Below are 26755 nucleotides of genomic sequence, written 5' to 3'. Positions count from 1 at the left end.
ATTTGCAATCTCCAAACTTTGAAGCAACCAAGCTAACCTTTAGGAGATGAATGAATAAATTATGGTATTCCAAACAATGGAATGTTACCCAGTACTAAAAACAAATGAGCCATCAAGCCCTAAGTGGACCTGGGGCCAGGGAGGGAGGATTAAATGTGTATTACTAAGTGATAGAAGCCCATCTGAAAAGGCGTGTACTGGATGCTCTCAACTACGTGCCATTCTGGAGACAGAAAAAGATCAGTGATTGCTAGGGCTTAGATGGTAGAAAACAGATGATTTAAAGGGCAGTGAACTGTTCTATATGACACTATAATGAAGGAAGCAAACCCACACTAAGACTGAACCTACTGTAGACTGGTGACTGAGTGACAATATGTCAATGTGGGGTTATCACTTGTCACAGGTGCACCGCAGTGGTACAGGACACCAGCAGTGAGGATGTGCACTGTGGTGTCAAGAGAGCATCTGGGAAATCTCAGCTCAGTTTTTCTGTGAACCTAAAACTGCTCTAAAAAAAGTATTTTTTTTTATTTTTATTTTTTGCCAGGCAGAGTTAGAGAGTGAGAGAGAGACAGAGACAGAGTTACAGACAGTGAGAGAGACACAGAGAAAGGTCTTCCTTCCGTTGGTTCACTCCCTTAAAGGCTGCTACAGCCGGTGTGCCAGGTCAATCCGAAGCCAGGAGCCAGGTACTTCCTGCTGGTCTCCCATGCGGGTGCAGGGCCCAAGCACTTGGGCCATCCTTCACTGCCTTCCCGGGCCACAGGAGAGAGCTAGACTGGAAGAGGAGCAACCGGGAACAGAACTCAGGGTGCTGGCGCCACAGGTGGAGGATTAGCCAAGCGAGCCACAGTGCAGGCCTAAAAGTCTTTTTAACAATAAACTATCAGGAGGACCGGCGCTGTGGCGTAGTGGGTAAAGCCTCCATCTTCAGTGCCAGCATCCCATTTGGGTGCCAGTTCAAGTCCTCTGTAACTCCACCTCTCAAATAAACAAACCCTCTACCCACAAATTCTGGTAATTCTAAGGCTGTAATATTTTTGAGCCATTTTGTTAATTTTCGTACATGTTTAAGATTTATATGGCCGGCGCCGCGGCTCACTAGGCTAATCCTCCACCTAGAGGCGCCGGCACACCAGGTTCTAGTCCCGGTCGGGGCGCCGGATTCTGTCCCAGTTGCCCCTCTTCCAGGCCAGCTCTCTGCTGTGGCCCAGGAAGGCAGTGGAGGATGGCCCAAGTCCTTGGGCCCTGCACCCCATGGGAGACCAGAAGAAGCACCTGGCTCCTGGCTTCGGATCAGCGTGGTGCGCCGGCAGCAGCGCGCCAACCGTGGCGGCTATTGGAGGGTGAACCAATGGCAAAAGGAAGACCTTTCTCTCTGTCTCTCTCACTATCCACTTTGCTTGTCCAAAAAAATAAAATAAAATAAAATTATTATTTATTTGAAAGACAGAATTACAGAGGTAGAGACAGAGAGAGAGGTCTTCCATCCGCTGTTTTACTCCCCAGATGGCCACAATGGCCGGAGCTGCGCCAATCCGAAGGCAGGAGCCAGGAGCTTCTTCCTGGGTCTCCCAAGTGGGTGCATGGGCCCAAGGACTTGGGCCATCTTCTACTGCTTTCCCAGGCCATAGCAGAGAGCTGGATCAGAAGTGGAGCAGCCGGGACTCGAACTGGCACACATATAGGATGCCAGCACTTCAGGTCAGGGCTTTAACCCGCTGCGCCACAGTGCCGGCCCCAGGTTATAATATTTTTTTTTTAAGTTTTAACTATTTATTTGAAAGGCAGAGTTACAGACAGGCAGAGGCAGAAAGAGCGCGCGAGAGAGAAGTCTTCCATCTGCTGGTTCACTCCCCAGATGGCCGCAACGGCCGGAGATGTGCCAATCTGAAGCCATGAGCCTGGAGCTTCTTCCAGGTCTCCCATGTGTGTGCAGGGGCCCAAGGACTTGGGCCATCCTCTACTGCTTCCCCAGGCCATAGCAAAGCTGGACTGGAAGTGGAGCTGCCGAGACTTGAACTGGTGCCTATATGGGATGCTGGCACTGCAGGCGGTGGCTTTAACCACTATGCCACAATGCCAGCCCTGGTTATAATACTTTTAAAAATAAAATAAACTATTAAAATTAGGAAAAAACTTCCATTCCTAGATGAATACATTGATGTATCTCTCCCCACCTTATCCATTTTTGTGAGATTAAGATGTAACAATCTGAGGTTCAGCTGATTCCTTATACTGAAATCCAAGTGCGATATAACACTTTTGCACCAGTTTGTACAATAATTTATGATGGAATTTCTTTATTTCACTTCTATATAGATGAAGTACAATAAAAATCAAAGTGACTGCATGATTTCCACAATGAGGAGTCAAGTAACTGATGTAAAAACTGTTTTGACACAAAATATTGAAATAATTTTGGAAAAAGAAGAAAAATCGAATATCTACCTTGATAGTACAGATGATCTCCAAACACCTGTAAGTGATTCTCACCTGCATTGATGTCCAAACAGTGTTCTAAGTCAGCATTGATGACCTTAAGATAAATTGCCCAAACAAAAATATGCTAAGCATGCTCTAAGACAATCTTATGTCACCAACCTATGACTTTATCCAAAGATTCTTCAAATGCAACTCAAGTATTAAAAGATTATAAAACAGGCCGGCGCCGCGGCTCACTAGGCTAATCCTCCGCCTAGCGGCGCCAGCACACCAGGTTCTAGTCCCGGTCAGGGCGCTGGATTCTGTCCCAGTTGCCCCTCTTCCAGGCCAGCCCTCTGCTGTGGCCAGGGAGTGCAGTGGAGGATGGCCCAGGTGCTTGGGCCCTGCACCCCATGGGAGACCAGGAAAAGCACCTGGCTCCTGGCTCCTGCCATCGGATCAGCGCGGTGCGCCGGCCTCAGCGCGCCGGCCGCGGCGGCCATTGGAGGGTGAACCAACGGCAAAGGAAGACCTTTCTCTCTGTCTCTCTCTCTCACTGTCCACTCTGTCAAAAAAAAAAAAAAATTTTTTTTAAAAATTATAAAACAATCTAAATTTAAAAACCCATGAATTAAGAGGTGATCAATTGAATAGAAGAATTCCTTTCATTCAGAAACATACAGATTAATCAACAAATAAATTACAAAAGAAAGAAGAGAGGGAACTTAAAAAAATATAAGATTAATAACTTGCAATGTCTGGTCCTTATTTGAATTTATAACCGTGTAAAATAGTTAGATATTTGAACTCTGCCTAGTTATTACTTGGCATTTAGGAAAAATTAATTTGTAGGTATGATATTGGATTGTGGTCATGCTTTTAAGAGTCATTATTTATTAAAGATTTATACTAAAATTTTTATGACAAATTATGTAACATCTGGCATTTGCTTCAGAATTAATGAGTAGAGGGAAAATACAATGGGATATAAATGAAACAAAAATTGGCTAGGAATTGAAAATTATTGAAACCGGATGTTGAGTATATAGGAATCATTATATCATTTTGTCAACTTAATATGTGTTTGGAATTCTCCACTAGAAAATAGTTTGGGCCAGGCCGGCACCGCGGCTCACTAGGCTACTAATCCTCCACCTTGCGGCGCCGGCACACCGGGTTCTAGTCCCGGTCGGGGCGCCGGATTCTGTCCCGGTTGCCCCTCTTCCAGGCCAGCTCTCTGCTGTGGCCTGGGAGTGCAGTGGAGGATGGCCCAGGTCCTTGGGCCCTGCACCCCATGGGAGACCAGGAGAAGTACCTGACTCCTGCCATTGGATTGGCGCGGTGCGCTGGTTGCAGCGCGCCGGCCGCGGCGGCCATTGGAGGGTGAACCAACGGCAAAGGAAGACCTTTCTCTCTGTCTCTCTCTCTCTCACTGTCCACTCCTGTCAAAAAAAAAAAAAAATAGTTTGGGCCAGCGCCGCGGCTCAATAGGCTAATCCTCTGCCTTGCAGCGCCAGCACCCCAGGGTTCTAGTACCGGTTGGGACACTGGATTCTGTCCCGGTTGCCCCTCTTCCAGGCCAGCTCTCTGCTGTGGCCTGGGAGTGCAGTGGAGAATGGCCATAGTGCTTGGGCCCTGTACCCCATGGGAGACCAGAAGCACCTGGCTCCTGGCTTCAAATCAGCGTGGTGTGCCAGCACACTGGCCGCAGCAGCCATTGGAGGGTGAACCAACGGTAAAGGAAGACCTTTCTCTGTCTGTCTCACTGTCCACTCTGCCTGTCAAAAAAAAAAAAAAAAAAAAAAGTTTGAAAACTATTAAATTGTTCCCTTGGAGCATCTTCAATTTTGTCTTTATATATATCTTTTCTAAAAATAGCACCACTTTGTAAAAGCAAAGTATGCATATACCAAGTTCCACTGATTCTACTTCCTAAATGCTTTTATTGAGGTACTACTGACATGTAATAGTCACTCACGTTAGCATTTGATGAATTTACATATTGTGTGTAACCACAATCAGTAAATGAAATGGTTGCTTCATCCTAGTGTTTCCCTCATGCCCTCTGAGGTTGGCTCAGCCCCCAACAGCCCTAGCCAACGCTGATCTGCTGTTTCTACAGTTTTGTCCTTTCTAGAATTCCATATAAATAGAATCATACAGTATTTAGTCTTCTGTGTTTGACTTCCTCATTTAGCATTGTTTCTTATAATCATGTATGCCAGCTCTTAACGTTTCATTGCTGAATAGTATTCCACAGAATGGCTGAGTCTTCTTTAAATTCCTCTTCTGCCCATACCCATGCTGCCCTCTGCCTCAATCCAAGCTCTGTCTCATCAGACTCTGGAAACCCCCGATTTCCTTGTCTGTAATTCCCAACACCAGTCATCCTTCACACTCAGTGAGCTTTGTAGGAAGAACAATCATCCTCTGTAGCCTCTAACAAAGCTTCAGCGGTGCCCTCTGTCTACTTGGTGTAGAGTCCCACCTCCCGAACATAACGAGCTTTCTTCCGACTGTATTGCCAGCCACATCACCCAGCTCAGAGACCAGTCTCACTGCTTACAAAATCTTACACTATCCCAAATTATTTGCAACTCTCTGAACTATGTTCACGTTAACACCCTGACACAGGCTGTTGTTCCCTCTCACTGTCCTTGCCGTGGAAAAATCTATGTATCCTCAAAACCCCACTCAAAGGTTATCTCCTAACTATCCATGCTTTTTGCCACTCTCTGCTCCTGTTATTTTTTGATTCATTCAGCAAGTATTTTTGGAGACTATTGTTTTCCAGGCACTGTAATAGGCACTAAGAATACACTGACAAATGTAACAGCCACAACCTCAGCACTTAATTAGGATTTAATGTTCATTAAATACTATTTATTTGAACGAACAAAGAAATCCTCTGCATTATTTTTATAGCAAGAAAAAGAGAAAGTCACATTAGTTTATATAATCTACAAATTATAAAATCAGTTTATATAATCTACAATTAATAAATTACCTAGGGTTGCAATTGTACTTAACAAGATTTATGACATCAGAGTAAAGATAATACTGTTCAAACATTTAGATTCATTCTATATGCATTAACATTCTTTGTATGATATTATGCTGGTTATCTTCAGAAATAATAGAATAAGATACTTGCCACAATTTAAGATACTGCAAGAAAAATTTTGTATAAGTCTGTCATTTAAAGTGTATATCAAATGTCATTCAGATAAAGTGCAACAATGGCAAACAAAGTATTCTCAGAGCATTTTGAAATTGCAGTTATAAAATTCTACAATATTACTTCATTTTGTTAAGTTAGAAAGCAGGTATGATATTTAAATACTGTGTGTCTCAGAGGGAACAGGTAGGAATACTGAGAAAATTGAACTATCTTATTATGAAAGATTTATTTTAAGCATATGGAAAAGTTTTAATATATAATATACCCTTGAAATCATCACCCTGTTTTACAAGGCCCGACAGTCTGGTATGTGCCCTTCTCAAATCCATCTCACTCCTTCAACATAACTATTATGAATTTGATATTAATCATTTGTATGCATGTTTGATTCTTCTTCCATGTATCTGTGTGTTGACAAGTGATATGTAATATTGGTCTGCATTTTTTAAATTTTGGTTTATGTTATAATATACATATCCAGCCACAACCTGAGTTTTGAGTTCAACATTGTTGTTGAAATGTATTCACTTTGATTCACTTAATATATCAACTTAAATTCTTATGGCATACCCTTAATAGTTAAGAAATACAATGGGAACACCCATTATAAACATATAATTTATACAACATAAACTAAAATAAGTAAAGATTAAATGGGACACCAGTGTCCTCTATCGCAGTGCCTAGGTTCAATACCTGGATCCAGCTCCTGAGTCTAGCTTCTTGTAGACCTTGGGAGGCAGCAGTTGGGTCCCTGCCAGCAATCCAGGTGGGTGACCTGGACTGTGTTGCTAAATCTGAGATTGGATGCGCAGACATCTGGGGAATGACCCAGCAGATGGGAGAAATGTGCTGCCACCCCCAACTCCATGTCATGTCTGATCTTTGCCTCCCAAATTTTAAAAATATTTTTTCTTTTACTAAACATTACATTTTGAACAGAACTGCATTGAACATCCTTTTCCATGTGTTATTGTGCACTTTGCAAAAGTGTTTCTAGGACAGTGATCTAAAGATTTTTTGATCACATATACTGTTTCTGGACTGGTGTTGTGGTGTAGCAGGTAAAGCCACTGCCTGTGATGCCAGCATCCCCTATGGGCACCAGTTTGTGTCCTGGCTGCTCCACTTCTGATCCAGTTCCCTGCTAATGCCCTGGGAAAAGCAGCAGAGGATGGCCCAAATGTCTGGGCCCCTGACACCCACATGGTAGACCAGATGAAGCTCCTGGCTTCAGCCTGGCCCAGCCCTAACCATTGTGAATTGGCAGATGGAAGATCTCTGCCTTCCCTATAACTCTTTGAAATAAAAAATAACTCTTTAAAAAATTATGACAACTATACTTATCTGTAAATTATATTCTATAAGAATGTTACATATTATAAAACATAAATTAAATAGGTAAAGATTAAATAGAATGTTAAATCCAATACAGTGCAAGAAATGCTCTACATGAAACCCAAATGATACAAGGAGTGTTCAGTAGTCACCCCTTCCCCAGAAACCCTCTAGCTCTCATGAAATGCCAACTTACAAACCAACCAAGAGGAGGTGTCAGTGAGACTGTTAAATATTAATACGTTTTCATTTCTTTCTTGCTTTGTAGATTAAAGTAAGCAAGTTTGATATTAATTTTTATGCTCTCTGATCATTATATACAACCCATAGAGGTGGGGTGCTTGTATTCTTTTTAAATTGTTTTTACGATTTATTGATTTGAAAAGCAGAGTTACAGAGAGAGAAGAGACAGAGGGATCCTCCATCTACTGGTTCACTCCTCAAATGGCTGCAATGACAAGAGCTGGGATGATACAAAGCTAGGAGCTTCTTCTGGGTCTCCCGCGCAAGTGCAGGGGCCCAAGCACTTGGGCCATCTTCTGCTTTCCCAGGCACATTAGCAGGGAACTGGATTGGAAGTGGAACAGCCGGCACTTAAGCCAGTGCCCATATGGGATGCTTGCTCTGCAAGCAGCGGCTTTACTCACCACAATCACAGCACCAGCCCCTGTGCTGTTTTAGTGACCCTCACTCTATAGACTATCCATAGAAATAGAACTGCCGAAGCTTAAAATATGTGTATATTTTGTTTCACCAAATATTTCAAAATTTCTCTCCAAATTTGTACTTTCACCGATATGTATAAAATTTCCATTCTCCACATTCTCTCCAGGACTTGAGATTATCAGATTTTTAACAATCTAGTGGGAGAAAAATTGCTTTTTGTCTTAACGTATATTTCTCTAACATTAAATAACAAGGAAATTTTATTTATCAACTGTTAGTGTTTCTGCTGTGAATTGCCTGTCCATATCTTTTGCCCATTTTGCTAAAGGATTCTATTAGATATCTTCAAAAAGCTCATGGAAAATAAATACTATAAAAATTCTGCATTATTTCAAAAAATTTTACACCAAGATAAACCTTTTAAATTCACTTTTCTATGAATTTTTTTAAAAATTTTGTTCCTTTTCATTCATTGTGAAAGACAGAGAGATAGAAAGAGACAAAGATATTCAATCAGCTGGTTCACTCTCCAAACGCCTGCAATAGCCAGGCTTGAGCCAGGGCAAAGCCAGGAACCCAGAACTCAATTTATGTCTCCCTTGCAGGCAGAAGGGACCCAAAGACTTGAGCCATCATCTGCTGCCTCCCAAGGGCATAGGCATCAGCAGGAGGCTGGATCAGAAGTGGAGAAACGGGAACTGGAACCAGACACTCAAAATAGGATGAATTCCCAATTAGCATCCCAACTGCTGTACCAAACACCCACTCTTCCATGAACTTTTTTAAAGTACTCTCATATAAAAAGTCTTAGCACCTTGCATGGCAACTTCACCTACTTTATACTTTGTAAAATTTTGGTTGGCAGTTAGTTCTTTCTTTGAATTACAAGCTGCATCTCAAGTTGTATACACACATACTCAACAAATATTAATGTTAATTCAAATTACATTAATATGAGAATTGACCTTTCTTTCAATTGTACTTATTTTTTGAAAGGCAGGGTGGGGGGAAGTGAGACAGAGAGGGAGAAAGACAGAGGATCTTATATCTGCTGTTTCACTCCCTAGATGCCCACAACAGCTGGGGCTGGGCCAGGCATTGGAGGCTGGTTTGTCAGCCATGCAACATCATAAAGCAGGTTTTCAGCAAGCAGACTTCCACTTCTTGATTTGCCTTTTACTTTCAGCCTCAGTTTTAGTTTCAGATAGCATCTGCTCAAACAAGGAACAGAGAAAGTATACTTGCATATTAGCCTCTTCAGCCCAAAAGTGATACCCACTACTTCTATTCATGTTCTATAGGAGCAACAGTAAGGCAAAGTGTGGCCAGCATAGGATGGAAGGGACTGAGAATTGTAGACTGGTTGGAAGTCACTTGCCAGCAACAACTCTGCATGATGGAGGGGAACTCGTGTCATTGGTAGAGAGATGGCTGTCTTTAGCACATCTGCACCAAGGGGAATTCTAAAGGAAGCATTTCAGGTAGATGGAAAATAGTCTCAGATAAAGTCAGAGTTTCAGCAAAAAAAAAAGCTAAAATGGAAACAGTATAAGTAATTCTCAATGAACACTGACTGAAGTATGGTGGTGAGAAGTCGCTGGATTCTGGATATATTGTGAAAGTGGAGTGAACTAGAATTGCTGACAGGTGGGACGTAGAGTAAGAAGTCAAGGAAGAACCCTAGGGCTCTGAGCCTGGTAAACAGGAAGGATGGAGTTCAGGGTAGTTCCACTGCACTCCTGTGCCCCAGGACTGAACTTCCTGCCCCCTATGAGCACCAAAATCCCAGGCTGTGGATGACAGGGACCAACAGCGCCATCACTCTCCCAAGTGCAAAGCAGTTACAGTGTGTCAGTGTGAAGTTTCACTGCACCTGGCCTTTTTCTTATTTTCTTCCAAATTCACCATGCATTTAAGTTTGCTTTTTTAAAAAAAATATTTTTTCAGTTACTTATTTGAGAGAGAGAGAGAGTTACAAAGAGAGGGAGAGACAGAGAGAGAGGTCTTCCATACACTGGTTCACATGGCCACAATGGCCAAAGCTGGGCCAATCCAAAGCCAGGAGCTAGGAGTTTCCCACACAGGTGCAGGGGCCCAAGCGCTTGGGCCATCTTCTACTGCTTTCTCAGGCCATAGCAGAGAGCTGGATCTTAAGAGGAGCAGCCTGGATATGAACTGGCGCATATTTGGGAGGCCTGTGCAGCAGGCAGAGGCCTAGCCCACTACACCACAGCTCCAGCCCCTTTAGTTTGCTTCTTACGTTTTATCTAGCATTTCTGGGCAGCAGTGATGGCAGGGTTATAGAGACATTATAACCCACCATGTGAATGGATCTATTGTTTTTTTTTATTAGATATATTTTTTGTCATTCTCATAGAAAAGAGGCAACATATAAATCCCAGAAAAATAAATGACTTTATTTCACCTTACAGCCTTACCTGCCAATCCTAATTTTATGTATATGCTTTCATAAAGAAAATATGACTTCCTCTTTGAAACTAGCTGAGAAGCAGTTCAATAGGAGATGGTATTTGACTACTGTTTATAGTTTTTCTAATGTAATTTTCACATAACACAATCATTCTCTATACTATTTTTGCTTATCAAATTAGTTTATATTTCTTGTTTTGTAAAATATTCTATTAAACGTTCTTAAAAAGCAGATTCAATCTTTTAACAGAAAGTAGTCTGCCTACAGATAAATATCTCATGAGTTCTAGGTTAAACTAGGCAGTTTAAATGTGTACATTTACCTTGATCTCCTCTCAAAACTCCAATAAAATGACCGAGCAATAATGAAAAAATTTATATGAAAGCCACAAGATTAAGAAAACAAAGATACGAGGCAGGAAAGGCCAATAGTTTTGAACCTAGGAGATGGGTTAGTAATTATGCACCTCACTAGAGCTGAAAAGGGCAAGACATAGCTTCTGCAGAAGACAATGAGACACAAACTGATCCCGGCCACAGAACCTTGAAAAGGATGAGATTGGAGAAACACGGTATTTCTAAAAGCAGAAATAAGAAAGTGGGTGCTAAGTTTTTCAGAGAACATGTTGGCCACAGAGCTCTTTCCCTATTGTTTATAGCCACAGTGCTTCCCCACCCTAGCCCTGACAAGAAGAAATTTTGTTCTCCAGGGTCAACAGATCCTGAACTGAGACATCAAATCTAGTGGAGGCCAGTATGACCAGCATGCAAACATCAGACAGGGCGTGGGGGCCTGACATTTGACATGACAGGCAAGAAACCAGCTGAAATGCCTGACTCCCAAATCAGAGTGCCTGGATTCAAGTCCCAGATTCTGCTGAGTTACATACTGGGAGGACACAGGTGATGGCTCAAGTACTTGGGTCACTGCCACTCACATGGGAGTCCTAGATTGAGTTTCAGGCCAAACAGCAACTCTTGTGGGCATATGGGAGTGAAACAACAGATGGAAGCTGTCTCTGCCTTTCAAATAAATAAAATCAAAGTGGGTAAATGAATGTCCGTACCCTGAATGTGTCCACTCCCCATCTCTGTCTCACTCAGTTCCATCCCAACAGATTAGGGGATTCTTCTCTTAGAAAACTAAGCAGGCCAAGGGAAAACCTACAGCTACATTTCAGCTACGAACCTGGATGAGATGGTGAAGTTCACACCAGGCAAGAATTATAGTGAAGCCGACCAAATGACAGTCAAAAAATTTTCAAGAACAGAAAGCTATTCAAAAGTCATCCATAAAGCTTTTTGAAAAGATCTTTTGGATGCCAGTGTTGTGGCACACAAGTTAAGTTGCTGCCTGCAGACATCAGCATCCCATATTAGCTAGATGTGTCCTAGATTTGTGTTTGTGTCCCAGATGTTCCACTTCCAATCCAGCTCCCAGCTAATGTGATTGGGAAAGTAGTGGAAGATGGCGCGAGTGCTTGGGCCCCAGCCAATCATGTGGGAGACCCGATAGAGTTCCTGGCTCCTGGCACAGCCTGGCTGTTGTAGCTATCTGGGGAGTGAACAGGCAGATGGAAGATCATCTCTCCTTCTAACTCTATCAAATAAACAAGTCAATATTAAAAAATAAATCTTTTGGAAATAACAATTTTAAATCCAATATAGAAATATTGTGATATAAGGTTGAGATATTCTCAGAAGAGCTACAGGAGGAGGAGAAAGATGAGAAGATAGAAAATTGATTGAGAAGATCAAACATTTATGAATAGTTTCTGGAAAAGAAAATGTCAAAATCAGAGGACATAAAAAATTCTTAGAACTAAATGAGTATCTAAATTCAATGTCAGTGGTGGCTATCTGGCCAACAGTTAAGATGCTCAAAGCATCCTGGTTTCAATCCCTGACACTAACTCCCAGTTCCAGCCTCCTGGGGAGCAGTGGTGATGGCTCAAATACTTGGGTCCCTACCACTCATGTTGAAAACCTCAAATGAGTTCCTAGTTCCGGCTCAGTCCAGCCATTGCAGGCATTTGGCAAATGAATCAGCAGACAGGAGTTTCTCTCTGTGTTGGTCTCCTGAAAAGTAAATAAACAAATGTCAAGGATTTTTTTGGTAAACATTTTATTTGAAAGACAGAATTACAGAGGGAGAAACTGAAAAAAGAAATCTTGGGGCCACTGCTATGGCGAGGTGGGTTAAAGCCCTAGCCTGAAGTACGGGCATCCAATATGGGCGCCAGTTCAAGTCCCTGCTGCTCCTCTTCTGATACAGCTCTCTGCTAAGGCCTGGGAAAGAGGAGATGGCCCAAGTCCTTGGGACCCTGCACCCACATGGAGACCAGGAAGAAACTCCTCGCTTTGGATCAGCTCAGCTCTAGCTATTGCGGTCATTTTGGAAGTGAACCAGCAGATGGAGAACCTTTTTTTCTGTCTCTTTGTAACTCTATCCCTCATATATAAATAAAATATTTATTAAAGAAAGAAAAAAGAAATCTTCCAGGGGTCGGCACTGTGGCACAGGTTAATCCTATGCCTGTGGTGCCAGCATCCCATGTGGGCGCCGGTTCTATCCAGCTCTCTGCTATGGCCTGGGAAAGAAGTAGAAATTGGTCCAACTCCTTGTGCCCCTGTACCCACGTGGGAGACCCAGAAGAAGCTCCTGGCTCCTGCCTTCGGATCAGCTCAGCTCCAGCCATTGCAGCCATCTGGGAAGTGAACCAGCAGATGGAAGACCTTTCTGTCTCTCCCTCTCACTGTTCGTAACTCTACCTCTCAATAAATAAATAAAATCTTTAAAAAAAAAATCTTCCATTCACTAGCTCACTCCCCAAAAGGTCCCCAACAGTCAAGGCTGGGCAAGGCTGAACCAGGAGCCAGAAATCTGGAACCCCATCCAGGTCTCTGACATGCATGTCAGGACCCAAGTACTTGGGCCATCTTCCAATGCTTTCCCGGTACATTGGCAGAGAGATCAATGAGAAGCAGGATAGCCAAGACTCAAATCAGTGCTCCAGTATGGGATGCTGGTCTCACAAGTGATAGTTTACCACATGGAGCCACAGCACCAGCCTCAGTGTCAAAGTTTTGATTAAACAGACAGGAGGGCCAGCACTGTGACACAGTGAGTAAAGCCATCACCTGCAGTGCTGGTAGCACCCATATGGGCACTGGTACAAGTCCTGACTATTCCTCTTCCCATCCAGCTCTCTGCTATGGTCTGGGAAAGCAGTGGAAGATGGCCCAAGTGCTTGAGCCCCTGCACCCGCTCCTGGCTTCCTGGAAGAAGCTCCTGGCTCCTGGCTTCAGATCAGCCCAGCTCCAACTATTGTGGCCATTTGGGGAGTAAACCAAAAGACCTCTCCCTCTCTCCCCTCTCTATTACCCTCTCTCACCCTCTCTCCCTCTCCCTCCCTCACTCTCCCTCCCTCTCTCCCTCTCTCCCTCTCTCCCTCTCTCCCTCTCTTTCTCTGTAACTCTGCCTTTCAAATTAATTGATTGAAAAAACCAGAAAGGATAAAAAAGAAGGGAAATGTATATTTTTGGAGGAAAGGCTTAGGGAAGTATTATAAAATGAAATTATCTTTTTCATAGCTGGAAACAGAAAATTAAATTCATATATACTTTCTAGCAATGCAGTAAACAAACTTCAGAAAATAATAAACAGCTAAATGAGGTACATTCAACAAACGTTTCAGTGCACATTAAATGTCAGACAATTATGGGTCAGCATTTTTAGACCTCAGAACTTTTTTGGACTGTCTGTTGGGCTGTCCCAACATTACGTGTAGCAGCATCCTGGGCTTCTATCCACTAGATGTTAGTAGCACTCCCTTGTTTTGGGACAGTCAAAAATGTCTCCAGACACTGACAGATATCTCCTGGAGGGCAAAATCACCTCCCACTCCAATTGAGAATCTCTGTTCTAATAGAGATATAGCAACAAAGAAAACAAAGGGTTTAGCGCTGGGGTAAAGCAGGTTAAGCCACGCTGGCATCCCGTATCAGATGTCAGTTCAAGTCCTGGCTGCTCCAATTCCAATCCAGCTCCATACTAATACAGCTGGGAAGGCAACAAAAATGGCCCAAGTACTTAGGCCCCTGCCACCCCTATAGGAGACCCTGATGGAGTTCCTGGCTCTTGGCTTTGTCCTGGCCCAGATCTGTCTGTTGGGCCCACTGGGGAGTAAACCAACAGATGGAATATCTCTATCTCCTTCTCGCTGCCTTCCAAAATATAAAGAATTGTGAGGCCTTTCTGAGTGGCATCCCAGAAGCCATGTCACTTACTGCATGTACATAACATTGTACATAAAGTCACCTTAAACTGAGGGTAAAGCTGATGGGATACATGAATAAAGTTCATAGAAATGTTTTACTTCTTATCCATATATCAGAGAGCAGAAAGCAGAAAGTCCATAAGCAGAAATTTATTTGTATCATGACCATATAAGAAGCAGTTATACAAATATATCCACACACATTTTAAAGAATTCATAATTTGAGTCACTTTTCCTTACTTCTCCCAATACTCACTGAATAATTTTAATATTTTTTACACATCAACGAAAGTGAGATCTTTTAGGTTTAAGTAGCTGATATGAAACTTTTTTCTCATGAAGCAATTAAAATTCATAATAATAGTAATGGCATAATTTTTGTATGGTAGCCTAGATGTACCACATTCACTATCCCAGTTAATCCTCACTCTGGAGATGTACTTAATTCATTAATTGGCCAGCGCCGCGGCTCAATAGGCTAATCCTCCACCTAGCGGTACCAGCACACCAGGTTCTAGTCCCAGTCGGGGCGTCAGATTCTTTTCCGGTTGCCCCTCTTCCAGGCCAGCTCTCTGCTGTGGCCAGGGAAGGCAGTGGAGGATGGCCCAGGTGCTTGGACCCTGCACCCCATGGGAGACCAGGAGGAAGCAATTGGCTCCTGCCATTGGATCAGTGCGGTGCGCCGGCTGCAGCGCACTGGCTGTGGCGGCCATTGGAGGGTGAACCAACGGCAAAGGAAGACCTTTCTCTCTCACTATCCACTGTCAAAAAAAAAAAAAAAAAAAAAAAGAAAATTCATTAATCACTGAACACCTGCAGGATGCCATGCACTACTGCATGCTGGGATTATGGCAGTGAATGAAACACAGAAATCCCTGCTTCTATGGTGCCTTTTTCCATAACACTTATCTCTTATCTAACATGATATAAATTTTACTTATGTGTGGTTTATGTAGAATGTAAAATACTAAAGGAGAATAGGGCCACTGGAATGTAGATTTTAAACAGGATTATAATGGGATGATGGCATAAGTAAAATAAAAAAAATCACTTGTTCAAGATCACCATGTCATCAAAATCAAAAAATAAAATTAGAGCTGAACACAAGGCAGGAACCTGGAACCGTAGAACATCATTTTAGAAAAGCTCCGAGTCCAGTGAAGACTTTGTGGGACTGCTCAAAACCAAGTTGAATCTGTACTTTCAGATAGTTCTGGTAAGTATTAGAATGTGCCCATCAGTCCAGAAGTAGAAAGAAAACATTAACTTTGTGTTGATTTTAACTTCAGGTTGAAGAATTCCCAAAAACAAGGAAGATTTCTAGAAGGATATCATGGAAACACTTCAAAAAGATCCTAATTATCACTGTGGCAATTCTCCTTTCGATCCTTATCATTCTTTTAAGTACAAATGTAATACCAACTTGACCCCGCTTATCCCCATCCTCAACAGGTGTCAATAAATGGTTATGTAATTATCAAGTTCTGCAACTGACAATTATGCAATCATTCTGTAGTGGTAGAATTAAAGGGAGGATGGAAATCTCTTTTATGTCCCTTTACTCTCGTCTCTGCAACTCTTCCATTCCCAGTATATCATCTGTCCTTTTCCACTATTTCCCCCCACCCTCTTCCTTTTTTTTAAGATAAAGAGCACAGGGGCCAGTGCTGTGGCATAGTGAGTAAAACTGCTGCCTGCAGTGCCAGCATCCCACACAGGTGCCGGTTTGAGTCCCCACTGCTTCACTTCTGATTCAGCTCCCTGCTATGGCCTGGGAAAGCAGTAGATGGCCCATCTTCTTGGGCCTCTCTACTAGTGAGGGAGACCCGGAAGATGGTCCTGGCTCCTGGCTTCAGATTGGCACAGCTCTGGCCACTGCAGTAAATTGAGGAGTTAACCAGTGGATGGAAGACCTCTCTCCCTCTCCCTCCCTCCCTCTCTCTGCCTCTCTCCCTCTCTCTCTGCCTCTCTTTCTCTAACTCTTTCAAATAAATAAATAAATAAATAAATAAAGCACAAACCATGGAATCACAATGCCAATGTTTACCTCTCAGCTCTAACACAAACTATATGATTTCTGACAAATATCCTATGCCCCTGTTTCCTCATCTATTGGGTTAATTCTACTTACGGAATAGAACTACTGGCATGTCTCCAACATTGCAAATGCTACTTACGTGTTAGCTATTAATAGGAAGAGATTCTCGCATTTATGGCATTAAGTAATCTTCATTCAGAAATGATCCAGACCTTAAAATACTTTAAGATGGTGCAGGTATTTGTCATTGCTTGGGGCACCCCACATCTCCTAATAGATCGTCTAGAGTCCTGGCTACTCCATTTCACATCCAGCTTTGTCTTGACTTAGTCCTAGCTGTTGCAGGCATTTGGGGAGTGAACCAGCAGATGGAAGATCTTTGTCATTCATTGTCCTCTCTCTGCCTTTCAAATAAAATGAAAACAAAAAATTTTAAAAGAACAAAATAGGGGCCGAGTTCATGCCCTGGCGGCTCCTCTTCTGATCCAGCTCTCTGCTATGGCCTGGGAAAGCAGAGGATAGCCCAAGAGCTTGAGCCCCTGTACCCACGTGGGAGACCCAGAAGCTCCTGGCTCCCAGCTTTGGATCAGCCCAGCTCTGGCCACTGGGGCCATTTGGGGAGTGAACCAGGAAGACCTGTCTGTCTCTCCCTCTGTCTATAACTCTACCTCTCAAGTAAATATTTTTTTTTTTTTTTAAAGAGTTACACAGAGAAACAACAGAGGCAGAGAGAAAGAGAGGTCTTCCATCTGCTGGTTCACTCCTCAATTGGCTGCAACAGCCAGAGGTGCGCCAATCCAAAGCCAGGAGCCAGGAGCTTCCTCTGGGTCTCCCATGCAGGTGCAGGGGCCCAAGCTCTTGGGCCATCTTCTGCTGACCTCCCAGGCCATAGCAGAGAGCTGGATCGGAAGTGGAGCAGCCAAGACTCGAACTGGTACCCATATGGAATGTTGGCACTGCAGATGGTGGCTTTACCCACTATGCCACAGCACCAGCCTCATAAATAATTTTTTAAAAAAGAACAAAATATCCTTAGAAATACAGAATTTTTAACACAAACACAGTCTAGAAGTACTCATTTATCTAGATGTTGTTTCTTTGAAATGAACACTCAAAGCATCATGTTATATATAAAGCATTTGCTTATGGAAGGATTAAAACATTAGCAAGCTGTTATCATTTCTCACAATTCTCAGGTCCCAGGGTCAGGCATCTGGCTAAGTGGTTATTAAGATGCCATGGAATCATCCCATCCCATAGCACGTTACCTGTGTTCATGTCCTGGCTCCAGTCCAGTTGCCAGCTTCCTGCTCCTGAACCCTGGGAGGCAGCAGGCGATGGGTCACGTAGTTGAGTCCCTGCTACCACATAGCAGACCTGGATTGAAGTTCCCAGCTCCTAGTTTAGGTTGGGCACTGCCTTAGCTGTTGCTGTCATTTGAGGTATAAAACCAGATGAAAGCTCTCCCTCTGCCTCTCAAATACATAAAAATCCAAATAACTAAACCACAAGTCCTCTCCTCCTTACAACCATGAACAGTCACTTTTGAAAAATGACACTTCAAACCAGTAACCTCAAATTCATTAAGATTTCTAGTAACTCCAGCATCCAACTGTACTTTGCAGTTATTAACAAGGTGTCATGAGTTCCATTTCTCAAGTAGGAACCTGAGGTCTATTCATTTTAAAATAATTTAGTGATACATGGAACAGGGGTTCCTGACCCCTAGACAGCTCATTTTAACTGTGAAGATGATGAAATACTAACATTTTAAATACAAAGTATCACCTCTCCATTCACAAAATATTTTTAAAGGATTTCTAATGTTGTGGAGTTTCTGTAGTTTATACTAAAGGAAAAATAAGTGGCTGAATGCTCAGTGTGCCAAGTGCCTTCCCTAAGAGGGGTCTCATTTTACAACACTAGGTTAAGATCTATTGTGGTGGTACAGTGCAAAGCACATAGAAGGTGTCTGGCATGTAAGAGCTAATATAAGTTAATATCTCTACTTGGCAGATGAGAAATTAGCAAAGTGACATATTCAAGGTGACACAGCTAGAGCTGAGATTTTACTGACAAAAACTGACCCTTAGTTTAACTCCAACAATACTGTCAGACCCCTTATTTTTGGGTCAGACAAAACATATTAGTACTCTTCTATCTGTTGCCACTTTGGCAGCCTGCTTTGGAGGAGGAGACAGAAATGTATAGTGTGGGAGGAGAAAGTGTCATGTATTTTGCTGACATTATTTTCAAAGCCCTACCAAAGCTGTCTCTTAATAACTCTAATTTATAATTATATATAATATATATTTGTATCCTGAATGCCAGTGTATACTAATGTAATTATTTTACCACAAAATCATGAATATAAAAACTACCTAATGTAACTCCCTCATTTTACATATTAGGCTGTCAAGAATCAGAGTTTAAATGGATACTGTGCCACTCCCAAGTTCTCCAACAGCATGCTTACACCACAGGCTATCTCCCCTAGCTCCAGGCAGGAAGTCCCATTCAGGACTTGTTTTCCTAGACAGCCATAATCTGCACTTATGAGCTGTTGAAAGCTGCCTGAAGGAAGTAGTATTATTTGTATTACTTAGTATTATTTGTACCAGAGCTATAAGAATACAATTGAAAAGAAAGGAACAAATACTAAGGCAATTTAGATTGTTAATTCATTTATATTCAAATATTGTCATGCTCTTACTATTGTTACTCAAGAGTTTTTAAACATTAAGGTTTACTCTAAGTTATCACAAAGACAACTTTGAAAAACAGAGTGACATTTTTAATATAAAAATGTTAGACATGGTCCTAAGCCTAAGCAAAATTTACATTCCAATTAAGGAAGCAAGTCCAACAAAAATCATAAACATGTTAATACAACAGCATCTACTTTAAATGGCATATTGCAGGGCAGAGAATAAATTCAATGAAAATGATGATCAATACATTACTGTGAAATACTTTATGGGTTTTAAGTGGAATTGGACTTGGATATTAGAAACTGAATTTACATCAATGAATAAACGCATTCCAGTTAACAGTAACAAACAACTTGAGTATTTAATTCTGTCCCAGGAATTGTCCTAAGTATATTCTTATTTAATCCTCACAACCCTGAGACAGGTACTTTGATTATTTACACATGAGAAAACTGAGGAACAAGTTGTCACTTGCCTGAGGTCACTGGGCACTAGGAAAGGGGATATACAAATGAAGACATTGCTTGCTGTGGAGACAGGCAAGGTGGCCTAGGCCTTGGAGTTCAATCATGCCATTCATTCAAATGATGTGCAATGGAGATCAGCCTGTTCTCTTGGTTTCTCTCTCCAGTTCCAACCTCTTCTGAATTCCAAGCTATTTTTCAACTCTCTGTAGGATATACCCACTTAGAGATCATACAAACACATTAGATTTTAGGTCCCAAAACTCAACTATATAGTCTTCTTCTTTTCCTCGCAAAACCTTATTTGACCTTATTTCTAATTCAATACATGGGATCACAGCTATCCTGTCTAGAACCATGTTAGCTTACCTTGACTCCTCCCTTATCGTCCTTTCCCAAATTTACAAGACTTCTGTCCAATCTGATGGTTCTTCAGTGAAGCTCAGAAGAGCAACAGAGGCAAAGCAGGGAGGCCCCTGAGGGCACCCAGGCAAACTTGGAGAAAGGGTACTCATCCATCCTATCATGGGTGATGGTTGTATAGATCTACTCCCCCCAAGTCTGGCTACAGCATACTTCTCTCAGTTATCTACCTAGCACCTAGAGGCATTAATATTTGGTACTTACCATATGCATGGCTTCTACCCGAAGCCATGGTTAACAGCAGCAAACATTAAACCTCTGGCTTCCACCACCTGGTGATCTTATAGGTGCCTGGCCTCCACTGCAAGATTTGCTTTGGTCTTCAAAGTGTGTGCTTAACCTCACAATGAAGTTGTTAACTACTAACCTTAAAGCAGGTTTTCCTGTGTCTATCATTTCAAACTGTACCTGATGAAGACATTATTTTATTGGGAAAACCAAGGCTCGAAGTAATCAAATTTACCTCTAAAAAATGATAGAGGTGGGCCTCAGCACCATTCACTCAAAATAATTATTCCACTGAACATGCTAAGCTTGAAGCTTTAAAAAAATTTTGCTAGATATCCCATTTTAATAAATTTGAAAAAAAAATTAATTTAACATGCATTGAAAGTTTATATTAGCCCATCATAGAATCTCATTATAGAATCATGGCACAATCTAAAATAACAACCCATTAACTAAGTGTGGCATCTGATGTTTTTGGCAAACCACAAGCTGTCACAAAAAGGTCCTTTCTTGGGCAATCTGCTCAGCACCACACCATGACGAAACATAACAGTGACCTCTCGTCAGGCCAGCACTGAATGACCCACATTCCTTCAAAAGTTCTCAAGACACACAAAAACAGAAAATGGGATATTTTGAAACAATAATGTTAAGACTTTCTGTATATCTGAGTACCCTGGTTAACACTGCTATTAAGGTATCTCATTCAACCATTTTCCAAGAAAATGTTACATATGTAAATAGGCATTGAATGGCAAATAACCATCACTTTTAGTGGCCTTAATACACATGACAGTAACAAAATTTCCCTAACCTCAATAACCTTCACATAAACATTCTGGAAAAACTGAAAACTGACTTTTCTCCCATTTAATTCAGTGACTCTTCAACTTATAATACAATTTGAATGTAATTATAAGAAATACTTAATTGTGCTTTCGAAAGAATCAAATCACTTAAAATTCTTATGTCTTGTTTACATACGACAGTAGTTGCCTTACCTTTTCAACCAAAAATAACACCTGTATTTCAAGGTATTCATCCAAGGAGAGAAAGCTAAAATTTAAAAAAAAAAAAAAAAAAAAGACAGTGCAAAAAATGCATAAGTGCTAAAAGAGTTTAATTGTAAGACAAAAAGTACTACATTATAATTTAAACATAAGTCATCTTTCAGGAAAGAAAATTTAGTGCAAATTAAAGCCCCAAGAAAGCTCACTATAAACTTTAGAGGAAGATACTAGAACTAGGATTCTAGGAACTAAAAACACTTGGTTCCAACAAAATTTGCTTGGAAAGGTCTTTAAAATGTTAAATGGTACAGAGAACATGTTAGTTTAAAATCAAGTCAAGCAGGTACTAAAAAAAAAAAAAAAAAAAAAAAGGATGCTGACAGGCCCTAATACATAAATCTAATAGCATGCTTTATATATCAATGATGGTAGCAACAATTTACAACAATTTCTCATTCTGAAGTTTTACATACTGCCTTAGTCCATCTCTTACCTACACTTTCATCCAAAAGCCATCTCCCAATTTTTATAAACAGTTCTACTTCACTGGATTCACAGTGTTTTATAAGAATGTGTAATCCAAATCCATTCATCTAAGACATGTGAAATGTCACATTTAGATACTGGCATTAACAGACCTGTTAGTTTTCAATACTTTTTTTCCCTAGCAGAAATGAAAAGGCTACAAAAGCTTGCTTTCAATTTCTAGACTACAAACAGAATACAGCCTAATTACAAAATGTATAAAAGTTAACTTTGAATACTCTTCAACACTAAAAACCTCAACTTTCCCAAAATATTCCCAGTAACTTCTAATATTATATTTAATGAAACTGTCTGCTTGTATTTTTGAAGACGTAAAGAATTCCTCCCATAACAAAGTAACAGACTTGGACAGCTGTAACAAAAACACCATGCTCTTAGGATATAATTCCTGTGGCGCATGGCACCCTTTTAAGTAGTTCAATAATTCTGTAAAGTTCATTTTCCATGCTGTTTTAAGCTCACCCATAATCCTACATTTCTGCCTTTTCAGGGCTTACTAGGAAAAATTCAGTTAGCTAATGCTCTGAATCCCAAGTTACATATCCCCTGGATTCCACATTTCTTTACCTAAGGCTACCACACTAGTCATTTAATAGGCTGCTGGAATTACATGCCCTTTTTGAAAATCTAAAAAGTGCTAACAGGGTAATTTATAACCAGCACAAGTCAAAGACAACTCTATTTCAGTTACTGATCAATTCATAATAATGCGAAGGATGAAGATCATTGAAAACCAGAGGCAAAGACACAGATAAGGCTAGTATAGTCTGCACATAATTTAAAAATAAAAATCAACTCACCGTCTGCAGTCACTTCCATCACCTTCCTATCCCCTTAATAAACACTATTGTTCATGCCATATATACTCATTGTCATATATACACTCACTGCAGTGCTAAAAATATGATTTTCATTCAAGCCAGCCTTAGGGTCAATGATTTAAATGTTGAATGGTGAAAATCATACACAAGGGTAAAAAGTTTATGAAATAGCATGTCTAATTCTCACCATATTAAAAGCAGTGGTCCTTAATACAATAGTGAAGACCACTTGCCACTTGGAGTATGTGAAATGCAGAATTCCAGATAACATCCCCAAAATAATAGATTCTAGCATATATGGTTTAGCCTCTTTGAAATGCCAACCAAATATTCAGCCATTCTCCAACCTACCAGATTATAAATGATGGCAAAAAATGCTGGGCTTTCAATGTGCACAACTGGGTATGTAATTTGCCAGAAACATTTTTATCCATGGAAATTTTCATGCTAACTTATGCTAAATAGTAGCTTAAATGTGGCTAGTGAAAGAAGGACCTATCCTGCTCAGCTGTGTCCAAAGTAGGTAGTTAAGAAATCATTTTTTTTTTTTTTTAAACCATCTCTCTCCTGGACCAATCATGAGGACTTCACATTTTTTCCCCCAAGATTTTTTTTTTTTTTGAAAGGTGGAGTAACGGAGGTAGAGACAGAAGTCTTCCATCTGCTGGGTCATACCCCAGACGGCCACAACCAGGGCTGGGCCAGGTAGAAGCCAGGAGCCAGGAGCCTCACGCCTCCCCTGCGTCTCCCACGTCGGTACAGGGGCCCAAACACTTGGTCCATCCTTCACTGCTTTCCTAAGCACATTAGCAGGGAGCTGCCTCAGAAGTGGAGCAGATAAAACTTAAACCAGCACCCATTTGGGATCCCAGCACTGCAGGGCAGGGCTTTAACCTGCTGCACCACAGAACTAGCTCCAAGAAATCACTTTTTATTAAGTTTGGGTTCATCCTTATATAAACCTTGACATATTAATGTGACCCCAAACCAAATACTTACACATTTCAGAAATAACACAAATACTATGTAGTGGGTTCAGTCCTGGTCTCCAAACTTGCTAATACCTCAAGACCTAATATAAAGTACTTCTGAAGTTCAAGGTAATCTCAACTACAAAAAATAAACTTTTCCAAGGAATAAAACAGTACAGCGTTAAACACAAAGGTCTAATAACTGAATCTTAAAATTACTAGTCATGCGACCTTTCAAAATTATATCAGGTCTTCCACACTTACTTGTGCACCACAAAGTACAATGAAGAGCCAGGAGTTAATAGGTTATGAGATCTGCATCCTTGTAATACACTGAAGATTAGGAAAGGAATAAAGAGGAGGAAACCAGAACCATAGGAAGAAAAATCAACTCACCTGGCAGCAGACACCAAATAAACCAAAAGGTACCAAAATTGATGAAGGACAGCAAACCTAGAAAGCTCGATACTTGAGGGAAAAGTGGGATCAGTAGTTCTAACAAGAGTCAACTAATCTGAGAACTGAGATCAAAGCTACATAACAGCTCATTACCAAATACCAAGAGTCCATTACTAAATAAATACAGGTTAACCTGTAACAAACTAGCAAGTTACCTGTGACCTTTACTTTGTTGGCCAAATCCTAGTATAGTTGAGAGCTACCTGTTAATAACCTAGTTCACGTGCCCCTTTCAATTCCCAAAAGCCTTTCACCACAGACTACTCACAAAAATACCCCTTAACGTTGCCAGTCCTTCTGACAGTCTACTAAAAACCGAGCAATTTAAATAAATAGGGGTGAGAATCCTGTCATAGCTGGTAAGGCCACCACCTGCTTTGCCAGCATCCTATGTGGGCGCCAGTTCATGTCCCGGATGCTCCATTTGCCATCCAGCTCCCTAATGGCCTAAGAGCACTGGAAAATAGCCCAAGTGCTTGGGCCCTGGCACCCACATGGGAGACATGGATGAGGCTCCTGGCTCCAAAGTGGTCCAGCCTTGCCCATCTGAAGAGTGAACCAGAGGATGATCTCCAATTTAAAACAACAACAACATAGGGACAGCAGGGACAACAGAAACAAAGCTTAGAAACGGTTAACTAAGCAGACTAAGGAAACCAAACACTGGTAGCTGTTCACAGGAGGACATCTCAGACCACAACACAGGACGGCCCCCCTCCCCATCCCCACCAGGGGAAAAGGCTGAGGAACTGGCAACTTAAGAATATTTGTTAGGCCTGCACCGCGGCTCACTAGGCTAATCCTCCACCTTGCGGCGCCAGCACACCGGGTTCTAGTTCCGGTCGGGGCGCTGGATTCTGTCCCGCTTGCCCCTCTTCCAGGCCAGCTCTCTGCTGTAGCCTGGGAGTGCAGTGGAGGATGGCCCAAGTGCTTGGGCCCTGCACACCAATGGAGACCAGGAGAAGTACCTGGCTCCTGCCATCGGATCAGCATGGTGCGCCGGCCACAGCGGCCATTGGAGGGTGAACCAACGGCAAAGGAAGACCTTTCTCTCCCTCTCTCACTGTCCAGTCTGCCTGTCGAAAAAAAAAAAGTATTTGTTGAAAGTGTTAAGACAATCAGTTAAACCTCCATATCCTTTGAACTGCAGGACAACTAATCCTTCCACCCAGGCATCCACCTGGAAAAGCGATCTCTGAAGCACCAAAGAGGGAATTATCTTTGGACTGAACACAGTGATAAAAATCAGAACCCCAGGTTTCTTCTCGGCTTTTCACCTTAGTTAGTGGGAGTAAGCAACTTTTTATAAGCCAAATGAGCTCAAGAACACCTCAGATTTATCAGAGTTGCTCAATAAAATGATACACAGCCAGAGCACCCAAAAGTTAATGAACTACATGGTTTACAACCACCTAAACATGAGCCAAGGACCAAACACTTAAAATTTCTACCATTAAAGCCAGACACCAATGCCAATACAATAGTAAAGCACCTAGGAGTGAACATTTGTGATAAACATTTTAAGTTTTGGTGAACAATTTAACATTGATAATTTTAGTGATGAGAATAGGTTATTTTAAGACTGGGTTTTTTTTTTTTTTGAAGCTTAAAAAAATTTTGTTTTTAAAGAGGCTCAGAAATGAGATTAAATGCAAAACATAGCCAGAGTCCATGCCCAAATTACAAATGACAACAGACTGAAGTGGTGGATGGGAGGAAGGGAGAATCACTGCTATCAATTCATAACTCAAGAACAAGTTCACACAAAGGCAAGACTGCTGAGTGCTCAATGGACAAAGAAATGAAATTCAAGGACATTTGTATTAACAGCAAAATCCTAGATGATGAAAAGACTATATACACTAGAGCACGGTTCACACTAACATCACGTATCTATGCCAAACCTAGAAATTCTCTGACCAGCCAAACCAGTAACCCAGTCAAAAAGGACAGGAAGCTCTAAGCTATGGAAGATATTTACACCCAAACAAAAGCCATGGGACCTAGGAACAAAAAGATCTACTTTTGAAAAGCAAAGGAACCTCTATGGCAGGAAAGCCTCAACAGGTCTGAATTCAGAAGTGCAAACAGAACAGACTAGAAGATGGAAAAATCAAGGAAAGCATGAACCTGAGAAATTACCAAATCAATTTGTATAATTCTGTGCTTAGAAACACCCTAGTGCCAGGGAAGACAAGAGACAACACCTGCAATGGATCTGAGAATTGCACTTTAAATGTGACTCTCACATATGTAAACACAAAAGTCTAAAAATCAGGTTAAGGGTTTTTTTTTCCATAATTCAACATAACTTTGAAACTAGAAGAAATGAGCTCCAATTAACTAAAATCAGAACTTACTGGGGTCAGAGGAAATGCTAGGTTTCCTATCTTCTGGGGCTTGTAAACATTTTTTTTCCACAAAGGTAAAAATCTGGTTCCTTAGACACACTAAATCCTATCGGTTTCAACCTTTTGAAATTTTGGATGTGGAAATATTTATATAAAATAGGCATGGAGCTTCTGAAGAATCCTAGGTTTAACCGCAAAACAAATCTTTTCATCAATTTCAGACCAGGCATCAGCAAACTTTTCCTGTAAAGGTTTGGAATAAATACCTTAGGCTTCTAAGTCTGTGTAGTTTAACTAACTACTCCACTCTGCTACTGTACCACAAAAGCGACCACACACAGTAAGTAAATAAACAAGGCTGTGCTGCAATATTCTTTTTCTAAAAACAGTTTGCAGGCCTCCAACTTAGAT

At 41.4% G+C, this 26755-nt stretch overlaps 1 protein-coding gene across 1 annotated transcript in view; it reads left to right on the top strand.

Annotated features, from left to right (window-relative positions):
- The window catches only part of LOC103350768 (uncharacterized), a 51526-nt gene extending 35658 nt beyond the window's left edge, over positions 1-15868 (top strand). The window contains exons 5-6 of the mRNA XM_008267682.5: positions 2326-2484; positions 15612-15868. Coding sequence (XP_008265904.1) covers positions 2326-2484; positions 15612-15749 — 297 coding nt within the window. The 3' untranslated portion in view covers positions 15750-15868. The remainder of the gene's footprint in view (positions 1-2325; positions 2485-15611) is intronic.
- Positions 15869-26755: the final 10887 nt, after the last annotated feature.

The sequence above is a fragment of the Oryctolagus cuniculus genome, chromosome 8 (genome assembly GCF_051225735.1).
Source record: "Oryctolagus cuniculus isolate XC-2025 breed Fujian yellow rabbit chromosome 8, ASM5122573v1, whole genome shotgun sequence".
Classification (NCBI taxonomy): Eukaryota; Metazoa; Chordata; class Mammalia; order Lagomorpha; family Leporidae; genus Oryctolagus; species Oryctolagus cuniculus.
The sequence above is the reverse complement of the archived record's forward strand: the minus strand, read 5'-3'. Positions and strand labels throughout refer to the sequence as shown.